Raw genomic sequence first — 13,133 nt, forward strand, 5'->3', positions numbered from 1 at the left:
TATTTTATTGAATGTTAGTAAAGTTTTAATAGGAAAAAATTAGTTACACCTTTTTAATTTAAACCTCTAGATCTTTATGTCTGAAGCTGGGAAAATAAGCCAGAAGATTAAAGTGTGGTTTAGTGATTACTTCAATATCAGTGATACAATTGCCATAATTTCTTTCTTCATTGGATTTGGACTGAGATTTGGAGCAAAATGGAACTTTGAGAATGCATATGATAATCATGTTTTTGTGGCTGGAAGATTAATTTACTGTCTTAACATAATATTTTGGTATGTGCGTTTGCTGGATTTTCTAGCTGTAAATCAACAAGCAGGACCATATGTGATGATGATTGGAAAAATGGTAAGTTGAGAGGCATCTGATAATCATGTGCTATTGACAATTTTTTCTTAAAATCATAAAAACATTATTATTCGTTTTACTTGAACTGATGAATAACATGTCTGTTATTAAGGATGTTCTATTAACTGCTGAAAAAAAAACTTGATGTGATAAGGTTAGGGAAAACTTACTTTGTTTTGTCTTGCAATGGTTTACCTTTTGGGATCAGAATGAAAAATACATACTTGTTAGCTCCATCTGTTTCTTTTTTTATCATCTTTTCATGCTACTACCCAAAACCAATCCATCGTCATCTGGCACCTGCGTAGTGTAGTAATCACTTTCTTCACAACCACTTCGGCTGGTCTTCTGTCTGCATTATCGCTAGATATCACTTCCACTTCTAAAAAAATAGTTTAGTGGTTTCCCATTTCTCCTGAGTGATCATTGTCCTTAATTAGTCCCACATACCCTACCTGTTTGGCCCCTGCTTTCCTTATATTATTATTTTTGCATCTTTTCATTTTGAGATATAATATGCTGTTATAAGAAATAATGCAGAAAGATCCTATTTGTATTTTACTGTTTTTTTTTTAACATCTTCCTTGCTTTCTGTTGAACCTCATCTCAAACCATGCTTGACTTCCTTGTCATCTCTGCTCTAATCACATAGAACTTTTTGAATTTCTTTGACATCCCATACTCCATACTACCCCCCCCCCACCCCTCCATCCCCTCATGAGAGTACCATAGCTCTTGTTCTTTCTTCTTCCTGGAATGGTCACCCCATCTATATACCCATACTCTTAGCTTTTTTGACTAATTAACTTAGGTTTATCATTAAGATCTCAGTTCCAGCATAACTTTTTTTTCAGGGAAGTTTTTTTGGTCTCTGCTAGCTAGATCAAGTCTATTTGCTGTATGCCCTTATTGGGGCCCATGTTCCTTCTCTTTAGCATATCTCTTAATGTCTGGCTATATTTTAAATTACATTTAAATTTATTTAATTATTTTCTCCTTAGAATATTAATCTCTTTAGTAAATATTTGTGGGTGGGATGGATAAATTACAACTAGAAAAATTAACATGAAACACTGAACATTCACTATGTTTTTAATAGGTTGGCTTCCATTTTTTTCTCTTATTTTTATATTTTTAGAGCAGTTTATAAATTACAAAAATTGTGGTTGTTCATTCACCAAGTAGGTTTTCATGTTTATTGTTTTCTCACTGATATGCAGGACAGAGCAGGAAGTATTAGGTTATTGCCTCTGAAATTTATGAAACCACGTTTCCCTTTTTGCCTTTCCCAATCCTATAGTTTTTTTTTTTTTTTTTTAATGTTATAATTTAGTTCAAGAAGCCCACCCTATGTAAAATATTTTAGGAAATCATATGAGATATTATGTAACTGAGAATATAGTTCATTGGTTAAATTAATGAGTAGGGGGTGTAGGGAGTCATGGAGAGAGAAACATCTGTGAAGGCTTTTGTTAAAGCTGTGAGATATGAGCTATTTACTGAAAGATTAAGATAGACCTGTGTAAAAAGGCATAGCCTCACTAGAACTTTTTATAAGGAGTAGTTAGTTGGCAGATTGGGTAGGCAGGATGAATTCTTGGTAACAAGGCATTGTGAACTGGGCAGTTGGAATTTATTCATCTTTGTAGCCCCAGTTTAGTATAACACTAAGCATGTAATAGATACACAATGATAAAAGAATGAATGTTAAAGTGCTCTGAAAATCTGCTTCTAAGAATCTCACCTCTTAATTATTTATGTTTTAATGAAGGCTTTTTTAAACCCACCCTGTGGCACCCACTTTAATTAGAACATTAACCATTATGAAAGTTTTGAAGGGGGTGGAAATGTGGTAAACTGCTATGTGAAGACAGAAGAGCTAGCAGCTAATTTTCTCATGAAGTCTTACATAAGTGTAGCATTTGAAGAGAGTTTGGGAAGTATATAGGCCTGTACAAGGAATCTCTAATCAGACAAAACAGCTGTAAAAGGCTGAAGATATAAAAGATAAAATACAGGAAACTTTCTCACATTTTACATCTTCAATAGAGATCAAGCTTCAGTCTGATACACAATAAGCGCTTAACTTCTCCCACTCATTCCATATACCTTGTGTATTCAAGCTCTAGGAATCCTCATTTTAGAGATGGGGAAACATGAATATTTAAATATCATAAATTAAATTTAGATCAACCGAAGGTTGTCAGATAGGTTTTATGTGAAAAGGTATGAAATCCAGAGATCTCTCTGAATGATCAACCATAGATCTGGAATAATTTTAGGATATTTGGGTTTTGTTTTGGAATTTTGACTTAAACTTTTACTTTAATTACTAATATTTATATTCCGAAGTATGTCAAATACCATGAGTAATATTTTAAGGAATGGTTATTTGCCTTTTAAATTTCTCATCCCAAGATTTGTTTATTGAAAACATAAAGTCTCTCAATAATCCTCTCAAATGCTCAATATAGGCATTATTTGACCATTATATAAATAAGAAAGCTGAATCTCAGAGAATGTTAGGACTCACTTTGATTCCAAATCACAGATAACCAACTCTAACTTAATTTAAAAAGGAAATTTATTGTCTCATCTAACTTAGGATTTTAAAAGTTAAGAATCAAATCTGAATTATTCATTTGAGTTAATGTTTTAAGTCTCTCAGCTGCCTGCCACAACTTTATTTCCCAGTCTTACATTCCTACAAAAGTACTCCATCCATCTAGACTTATTGTCTTCTTAGCCCCTTTCACATTCCTCCCTTTCACTTTTACTTTCAATATATATTCATTTTAAAAATACATGAAAAGTCATAATAATTTCTTTTAGATGGATTTACAATTATTTTAGTTCACAGTAGATCAAGACAACATAAATATATTAAAAGTTTATAAAAACTATCAAACTCCGAAGTACAAATTTATTGGAAATGTAGTCTCTTGATCTTCATAGGTTCCCCCCCCCCCAATTTGATATCTGTAGGTGAATATTACATATTGTTGGAGTGAGACAGCATTCACTTTATTTATATATAAATACTGAGAACTTGTGTACCTTAATAAGTAGATAGGAATTAAAGTCATATTATAGCATGTCACCTCATCTTTGAGGTCCTGATCATTTTTAAATGGTATCTTAGGTCATAGCTTAATTTGGTTCTCTCAATTTTGTTGAAAGTATAGAATTGGAAAGTACCTCACTTGCAAAAGGACATTGGTTATCTTAATTTTTTTCCAGACATTGGTAGTACTGTACGGATAATTCATTTTGTTGCTTTATCTGGCTCCTAGGAGGTTTTCATACTCTAGGACATGTATCTATACTTCTTAAAAGAGTTCATCTACCCTAAAGATAGGTAGACTCCAGTTTGAACCAATGATATGATTCATTACATAGATAAAGATGCCAGTGACTTGCCCACAGATCATTTTTTACATAATCTCCTTGATGTTAATATTTATGTAGTGAGATTTTCCTGAATGATTTTAATAGGGATAATAAGAAACTCAGAGGTCTTAGATGTATATTAGAACATTAGAAACATTTTTTAACATGGAAAATTGTGGTTTTTAAATTGTCATGCATTTTAACGTGTTTATTTTTCAACAGGTGGCCAATATGTTCTACATTGTAGTGATTATGGCTCTTGTATTGCTTAGTTTTGGTGTCCCCAGAAAGGCTATACTTTATCCTCGAGAATCACCGTCTTGGACTCTTGCTAAAGATGTAGTTTTTCATCCATACTGGATGATTTTTGGTGAAGTTTATGCATATGAAATTGATGGTAAGGATTTACATTTACAAATTCATCTTTGTCAATATTGCATTATGGTAGGATTGCATATGTTCAGAAGCCAAACTGTTAACCAACCTAAGCCTCCCACAAAATGTTAATAATCCTGAAAAGAGACATAACAAAAATTAATTGAAAAAGTATTTTAGAATGTTTTCACCTATAAGTCATGGAAATTTGTCTAAACTGGCTTAAATAAGGACATTTATTTGCTCAAGTAACAGGAAGTTCAGAGAAGTTCAGAGGTCTTGGGGGTTGGTTAATTCATAGCTAAGGATTCCTATTTTTCATATCACTTTCTATAGTTACACTGTCTGAATCATATAGATTTTTCTTAGGATTATAAGACTCCATCACTATCAGTAGGAGGAAAGGAAACGAACACAGTCTTTCCATGTTTCTCTTAAGATGGAAAAAATTCCTTTCCAAGAAAACCCTCTATTGAACCTGTCGTTAATCTCCTTGACTCAAATTGTCTTCACCCTTGCTCATCACTGAATAGTTAACTGGCTAGGGGTGGGTGGGATTACCCTGATTAGTGTAGACCAAACACAGTGGATTGTATATTGAGGAGTCAATCACAGTGTTGATGACAAAAATAATGACCCTGTGTGAATCTTGAAAAGCATTTTGAATTTTACAGAGGACAATACATTTTTTTAGTTTCCTATATTATCTTTCTCAGGTATTTCTTCTCCACATCTCTCTGAATAGAATGAAAATAGATATGTAACATTTTTGAAGAATGAAGGTACATTACATTTCAATTTGCCTATAAAGCCATTTATTTTAAAGAAATGGTAGAGCCATTCTGAGAATTTCATTCATGTGTCTATTGTTAAATGATTACTAAATCCTGAGTCCTAAGTGTACTATAAATATTCATATAAAACTTTTCACTAACTCATGATCATTTAATTCCAATCCTTTTTCTTTATTTCTTACAACTTTGGGGTAGATGTAAAAGCTCTGCCCTTCCTTGAAGTTTGTATTTAGCTATGCTCTTTAACCATCTTCTTTTAAAATGCAATTTTATTGAGATATATGCACACACCATACAGTCTATCCAAAGTATACAATCAGTGGCTCTCACAGTATCATCATATAGTGGTGTATTCATCACCACAATCAATTCTAGAACATTTTCATGCTCCAAAAGAAAACCCAAAACATTCCATACTACCTATCCCCCCCACCCCCCCATTAGTGATCCCTAGCATTGGTGTGATACATTTGTTACTTTTGTTGAAAAGAGTATTAAAATATCACTGTTAACTGTAGTCCATGCTTTGCAATAGGTGCATTTTCCCATATACCACTTTATTAACTCCTTGCAGTAATGATGTACATTTGTTCTAGTTCATGAAAGAACATTTATATTTTTTGTGCTGTTAATCACAGTCATCGTCTACCACAAGATGAACTGTATTATAAATCCTGTGTTTTAACTTAACTCTAGTTTTCCTTCTAGTGACATACATGACTCTAAAACTTCCCTTTTGAGCCCCATTCACATGCAGTTCAGCACTGTAAATTAGACTCTACCTATGATCTCTATCCATTTCCAAACATCTAAATTCAGCGTAGTTAAAAATTCTGCACATATTGAGCAATCACTCCCCATTCTCTCACTTCATTCTATCTCCTGGTAACCTGTAGTCTAGATTTTATGTCTATGAGTTTATGTGTTATAGTTAGGTCATAGTAGTGAGATCATACGATATTTGTCCTTTTGTGTCGGACTTATTTTACTCAACATAACGTCATCAGCATTCATCCATGTGTCATGTGCTTCAGGACTTCATTCCTTCTTATTGCTAAATAATATTTCATCATGTGTATATACCACATTTTCTTTATTCATTCACTGCTTGTTGGACACTTGAGTTACGTTCATCTTTTGGCAATTGTGAATTGTGCCCTTAGGAACATCAGGGTATAAATGCCTGTTCGTGTCCTTACTTTCAGTTCTTCTGGGTATATACTGAGTAGTGTGATTGCCACATCTTAAGGCAGCTCTTTACTTAACTTTCTGAGGAACGGCCAAACTGTTTTCCACAGCGACTGTACCATTTTACATTCCCACAGTGAAAAAGTGTTCCAATATCTCCACATCCTCTCCGACACTTATACCCTATATACCTCTCTATTATTAACTTCTAGTGATAGTGTCATACATTTGTTCTAGTTCATGAAAGAGATTTCTAACAATTGTATAATTAATCATGGACATTGTCCACCACATGATTCACTGTTTTATACAGTCCCATATTTTAACCTCCAACTTTCCTTCTGGTGACATACATGACTCTAAGCTTCCCCTTTCCGCCACATTCACACACCACCCAGCACTGTTAATTATTCTCACAATAACATGCTATCGCCACCTCTGTCCATTTCCAAACACTTAAGTTCAACCTAGTTAAACATTCTGCTCGTAATAAGCAACCATGTGCCATTCTTTAGCCTTGTTCTATATCCTGGTAACTTATATTTCATGTCTATGAGTTTATATATTATAATTAGTTCATATCAGTGAGATCATACAACATTTGTCCTATGTGCCGACTTACTTCACTCAATAGTCCTCAAGGTTTCTTCATCAACCCATTTTTTTTTTTTTTTTTTTTTTGGTGGTGGGGTGGTATATGTATTTTTTTTTTTTAAATTCAGTTTTATTGAAATACATTCACACATCATACAATCATCCATGATATGCAATCCACTGTCCACAGTATGATAACATAGTTATGCGTTCATCACCACAATCTATCTCTGAACATTTTCCTTACATCAGAAAGAACCAGAACAAGAATAAAAAATAAAAGTGAAAAAAAAACACCCAAATCATCCCCCCATCCCACCCCATTTGTCCTTTAGTTTTTATCCCCATTCCTCCACTCATCCATACACTAGATAAAGGGGGTGTGATCCACAAGGTCTTCAAAATCACACTGTCACCCCTTGTAATCTACATTATTATATAATTGTCTTCAGGAGTCCAGGCTGCTGGGTTGGAGTTTGGTAGTGTCAGGTATTTACTTCTAGCTATTCCAATACATTAAAGCCTAAGAGGTGTTATCTATATAGTGCATAAGAATGTCCACCAGAGTGACCTCTCGACTCCATTTGGAATCTCTCAGCCACTGAAACCATTTTGTCTCATTTTGCATCCCCCTTTTGGTCAAGAAGATACTCTCAGTCCCACGATGCCGGGTCCACGTTCATCCCCGGGAGTCATATTCTGCATTGCCAGGGAGAATATCAACCCATTTTTAAGATGCTTTTTTTCACCCACCATACAATCTGTCCTAAGTAAACAATTGATGGTTCCCTGTATAATCACATATTTGTGCATTCACCACCATCACCACTGTCTATATAAGGACATCTCCATTTCTTCCACAAAGCAGGAGGAAGAGTCAAAGAAGGTAGATAGACAAAAGAAAAAGAAAGAAAAAAAAATGACAGCTAAAAAGCAACAAAAGAAAAGATAGAATTAAACTAAAGTAGAATAAAAGAGACAACATAACCAATGCCAAGAGTCCCACACCCCTCCCTTATGTCCCCCTCTTATAGGCATTTAACTTTGGTGAATTGCCTTTGTTACATTAAAGGAAGCATAATACAAAGTTTCTGTTAACTATAGTCTTTAGTTTGCATTGATTGTATATTTCCCCCAAATACAACCCTGTTGTTAACATCTTGCACGGTTGACATTCATTTGTTCTCCCTCATGTAAAAACATGTTTGTACTTTTATCACAGTTGTTGAGCACTGTTGGTTTCACTGAGTTATACAATCCCTGTCTTCATTTTTCCTGTTTCCTTCTGGTATCCCCATGCTCCTAACCTTCCTCTTTCAACCATACTCACAGTCATCTTTGTTCAGTGTACTTGCATTGTTGTGCCACCATCACCCAAAATTGTGTTCCAGACCTCTCACTCTGGTCTTTTCCTGTCTCTCTGTAGTGTTCCCTTTAGTATTTACTGTAGAGCAGGTATCTTGTTCACAAAGTCTCTCATTGTCTGTTTGTCAGAGAATATTTTAAGCTCTCCCTCTTATTTGAAGGACAGTTTTGCCGGATATAGGATTCTTGGTTGGCGGTTTCTCTCTTTCAGTACCTTCAAAATACCACACCACTTCTTCTTGCCTCTATGGTTTGTACTGTGAAGTCTGCACATAGACTTATCAAGCTTCCTTTGTATGTGATAGATCACTTTTCTCTTGCTACTTTCAGGATTCTCTCGGATTATTAAGTGTCTTGGTATTAGGTCGATTCCGTTCTGTTCTGTTTGGGGTATGCTGCACTTCTTGGATCTGTAATTTTGTGTCTTTCATAAGAGATGGGAAATTTTCATTGATTATTTCCTTTATTATTGCTTCTGCCCCTTTTCCCTTCTCCTTCCGGGACACCCATGACACGTACATTCATGCACTTCATTTTGTCATTCACTTCCCTGAGACATTGCTCATATTTTCTCATTCTTTTCCCTATCTGTTTTTTTGTGTGTAGGATTTCGGAGTCTTGTTCTCCAGTTCCTGAGTGTTTTCTTCTGCCTCTTGAATTCTGCTGTTCTATGTCTCCATTGTCTTTTCCATCTCTTGTATTGTGCTTTTAATTTCCATAGATTCTGCCAATTGTCTTCTCAAAGTTTCAGTTTCTACCTTATGTTCGCCCAGTGTTTTCTTTATATCCTTCATCTCTTTTGCCTTATCTTCTCTGAACTCGTTGATTTGGTTTTTGAATTGATTTAGCGTTATTTCTTTGAAAATCTTTAACTGATTGTTTCATTAAAGTGAAACAGTATCTCAGCTGTATCTTAATTGAAGTGTAAGTTTGTTCCTTTGATTGGACCATATCTTCGTTTTTCCTAGTACAATTTGTAGTTTTTTATTGTCTAGGCATCTTATTTCCTTGGTTATCCCAATCAGATTTTCCCAGACCAGAACAGATTCACATCTCAGAATGGGTTTATATTCAGTTTCAAGTTTCCCTTAGGGTATATCTTAGAAGATTGACAGACTTTTTCTGTGTAGCTTCTAGCCGCTATGCTTTTCCTAACCTACCCAGCATGTGGTGCCTGTCAGCCTGTTGCTCCAGACTCATGTAAAGAGGTGTAGCCCCTTTGGTTCTCAGCTTAGGTTGTTTCTGTTTGGGCTGTTTTCCCCAGGCCCTGGGTTCTGAGTTCTGAAGGGAAGGCCACTAGAGCTAGACCCCACCTCCTTCCTCTTAGGGAAAATACATTCCCTAGGGAGCTTTCTTCTGTATTTGAATTGCTCCTTTGTCTTTCTGACTCTGTTATCTCCACCCCTATCTGAGTCAGAGCACTGTGAGCTGAAAATGGCTGAGTCTCTCTCCTCTGAGCCACTCAGGTTGAGAGAGAGAAAAAGGGAAAGAAAGCCCCCTTTCAGAGCCATTCCACGGCCCCTAAGTTTCTCCCGTCAGTCAGAGAGAGCACCTGGTCTTCTGGGCTCCCTTTCCTGGGGCACAGATGTTTTCTGGCTCTTTAAGGTCATTTGTCACTAAAAGCCTCTATCTGCTTGTTAACAGTTTGTCTATGTTTGTAGCTTGTATTTAGCAGTCCACAGTTGTTAATTAAAACCCCAGTTGTAGCTGGGATGAGCTATATTCACTTGCTCTGGAAATGTTGCTTTCTCCTACAGCAAGGTCTTCCAGCTCAGCCTGCTGTGGGGTAAGGGGGCTCCCAGTGCAGTTCCACAGTTTTTACTTACAGATTTTATGCTGCGATCTCAACAATTCCACCCAATCCAGATTGGTGTATGATGTATGGACAGTCACAGTTGTCCCCCAGCTGTTGTTCCAGATTATTTACTAGTTATTCCTGGTTGTTTATTAGTTGCTCCAGGGGACTAACTAAATTCCACTCCTCTCTACACGCTGCCATCTTGCCCCTCCCTTACAGTCATTTTTTAATTGGATTGTTTGTCTTTTCATTGGTCAGTTGTAGGATTTCTTTATATATTCTAGATATCAAACTTTTATCAGATACATGGTTTCCAGATATTTCTCCTGTTGAGTTGGCTGCCTTTTCACCCTTTTGTCAAGGTCCTTTGAAGGACAGAGGTGTTCATTTTTGAGGGAGTCCCATTTATCTATTTTTTCTTTCATTGCTTGTGTTTTGAATTTAAGGTATAAGAGACTACTGCCTATCACTTGATCTTAAAGTTATTCCCCTACATTTTCTTCTAGGAGTTTTATGATCCTGGAACTTTTTAAGTCTTTGATCCATTTTGAGTTAATTTTTATATAGGGTATGAGATAGGGATCCTCTTTCATTCTTTTGGATATGGATATCCACTTATCCCAGCTCCATTTATTGAAGAGACTATTCAGTTCAGTGGACTTGGGAGCATTGTAAAAATCAATTGACCATGGATCTGAGGGTCTATTTCTCAATTCTCAGTTTAACTCTATTGATCAATATTCCATTGATTAATATTTCTATCTTTATGTCAGTATCATGCTGTTTAAAGTTAGGAAGTATGAGTCCTCTCACTTTTTTCTTCCTTTTTAAGAACTCTGGCTATTTGAGGCCTCTTACCCTTCCACATAAATTTGATGATTAGCTTTTTCATTTCTGGGAAATAGGCTTCCCATCAGTTTGGGATAGAATTGACATTCTAATGTCTTTATCCTTCTAATCCATGAACATGGAATTTCTTTCCTTTTATTTAGGTCATCTTTGATCTATTGGAGCAGTGTTTTGTAGTTTTTGATGTATATGTTCTTTACACCCTTGGTTAAGTTTATATTGGATTCCTTGCTCTATTGTAAATGGAATTTTTTCATTTATTCCTTGGATAGCTCATTCCTGTGTATAGAAACACTACTGATTTTTGCATGACTATCTTGTATCCTGCCACTTTGCTGAATTCATTTATTAGCTCCTAGTGGCTTTGTTGTCGTTATTTTGGGACTTTCTAAACATAGATATGGGTAGTGAAAGTTTTACTTCTTCCTTTCTAATGTGGGTGCCTTTCATTTCTTCTTACCTAGTTGCTCTAGCTAGAACTTCTAGCACAATGTTGAATAACAGTGGTGACATTGGAATCCTGCTTTTGTTCCTCATTTTAGAAGAAAAACTTTCAGTCTCTCACCATTGAGTACAGTGTTTTACATATATACTCTTAATCATGTTGTGGAAGTTTCCTTTGATTCCTACCTTTTGAAGTGTTTTTATCCATACATGCTCAGTTTTGTCAAATGCGTTTTCCTGCATCAGTCGAGATATCCGTGGGTTTTTCCCTTTTGATTTGTTAATGTGGTATATTACATTAATTGATTTTCTCGTGTTGAACCATCCTTACATACCTTGAATAAAACCCACTTGGTCATGGTGTGTAATTCTTTTAATGTGCTGTTGGATTTGATTTGCAAGTATTTTGTTGTGGATTTTTGCATCTGTATCCATTAGAGATTGCTAGAGTTCTGTAGTTTTCTTGAAGTATCTTTTTCCATCTTTGGTATTTGGGTAATGTTGGCTTTATAGAATGAGTTATGTAGTGTTTCCTTCTCCATTTTTTGGAAGAATTTGAGCTGGATTGGTATTAATTCTTTTTGAAATATTTGCTAGAATTCACCTAGCAGGTTTTTGATGAGTGATTCAGTCTCTTTACTCGTGATTGGTTTGTTGAGGTCTTCTGTTTGTTCTCGATTCAGTGTATGTTGCTTGTGTGTTTTAGGAATTTGTCTAATTTGTTATCATACAGTTCATAGCATCCTCTTATGAGGTTTTTCTATATTTATGCGGTCTGTGGTAATGATTCACTTTTCTTTGGAAAGATCCAAAGATCCAAAGATTCTTTGGGTCTTCTCTCCTTTTGTCTTTGTGAGTCTCACTAAAGATTTGTCAGTTTTATCTTCTCAAAAAACCAACTTTTGGGTTTTTTTTATTCTTTTGGTTTTTTTATTCTTTGTTTCATTTATTTCTGTTCTAGATTTATTTCTTTTGTTCTGCTTGCTTTGAGATTAGTTTGCTGTTCTTTAGTTTCTCCAGGTGTTCAGTTAGGACTTGAGCTTTTTCTTCCTTTTTAACGTAGGCATTTAGGGCTATAAATTTCCCTCTTGCGCCGCCTTTGCTGTACCTCGTAAGTTTTGATATGTTGTGTTCTCATTTTCATTCATCTTGAGATATTTACTGATTTCTCTTTCAGTTTCTTCTTTGGTCCACTGATTGTTTAAGTGTGTTGTTTACCTCTCTATATCTGTGAGTTTTCCAGTTCTCCAGCTGTTAATTGATTTCCAATTTATCCCATTATGATCAAAGAAAGTGTTTTATGTAATTTCAGTCTTTTAAAATTTCTTGAGCCATGTTTTGTGCAACAGCATGTGGCCAATCTGGAGAATGTTCCATAAATACTTAGGAGGATTGTTGTTCTAGTTTGCTAATGCTGCCAGAATGCAAAACACGAGAAATAGATTGGCTTTTATAAAGGGGGTTTATTTGGTTACAGAGTTAAAGTCTTAAGACCATAAAGTGTCCGAGGTAAGTCGTCAGCAATTGGGTACCTTCACTGGAGGATGGCCAATGGCGTCCAGAAAACCTCTGTTAGCTGGGACAGCACGTGGCTGGCATCTTCTCCAAGTTCTGGTTACAAAATGGCTTTCTCCCAGGACGTTCCTCTCTAGGCTTCCATTTCTCTTCAAAATGTCACTCTCAGTTGCTTGTGGGGTGTTTGTCCTCTCTCAGCATCTCTGGAGCCAAAGTCTGCTTTCATCGGCCATCTTCAAACTGTCTCTCATCTGCAGCTCCTCTCTTCTCAGCTCCTGTGCATTCTTCAAAGTGTCCTTCTTGGCTGTAGCAAGCTCACTCCTTCTGTCTGAGCTTATATATTGCTCCAGTAAACTCATCAAGGCCCATGCTGAATGGGTGGGGCCATACCTCCATGGAAATTATTCAATCAGAGTTATCGCCCACAGTTGGGTGGGGTGCATTTCCAGGGAAACAACCTAATCCAGATGTT

General features: G+C 35.8%; 1 protein-coding gene across 4 annotated transcripts in view; it reads left to right on the forward strand.

The window, feature by feature from the left end:
* The window catches only part of TRPM7 (transient receptor potential cation channel subfamily M member 7), a 160,802-nt gene that overhangs the window by 100,445 nt on the left and 47,224 nt on the right, over positions 1-13,133 (forward strand). For all 4 annotated transcript variants that reach the window (XM_037833993.1, XM_037833994.1, XM_037833992.1 and 1 more), the window contains 2 exons: positions 71-349; positions 3,962-4,136. In XM_037833993.1, coding sequence (XP_037689921.1) covers positions 71-349; positions 3,962-4,136 — 454 coding nt within the window. The remainder of the gene's footprint in view (positions 1-70; positions 350-3,961; positions 4,137-13,133) is intronic.

Source organism: Choloepus didactylus, chromosome 4 (assembly GCF_015220235.1).
Source record: "Choloepus didactylus isolate mChoDid1 chromosome 4, mChoDid1.pri, whole genome shotgun sequence".
NCBI lineage: Eukaryota > Metazoa > Chordata > Mammalia > Pilosa > Megalonychidae > Choloepus > Choloepus didactylus.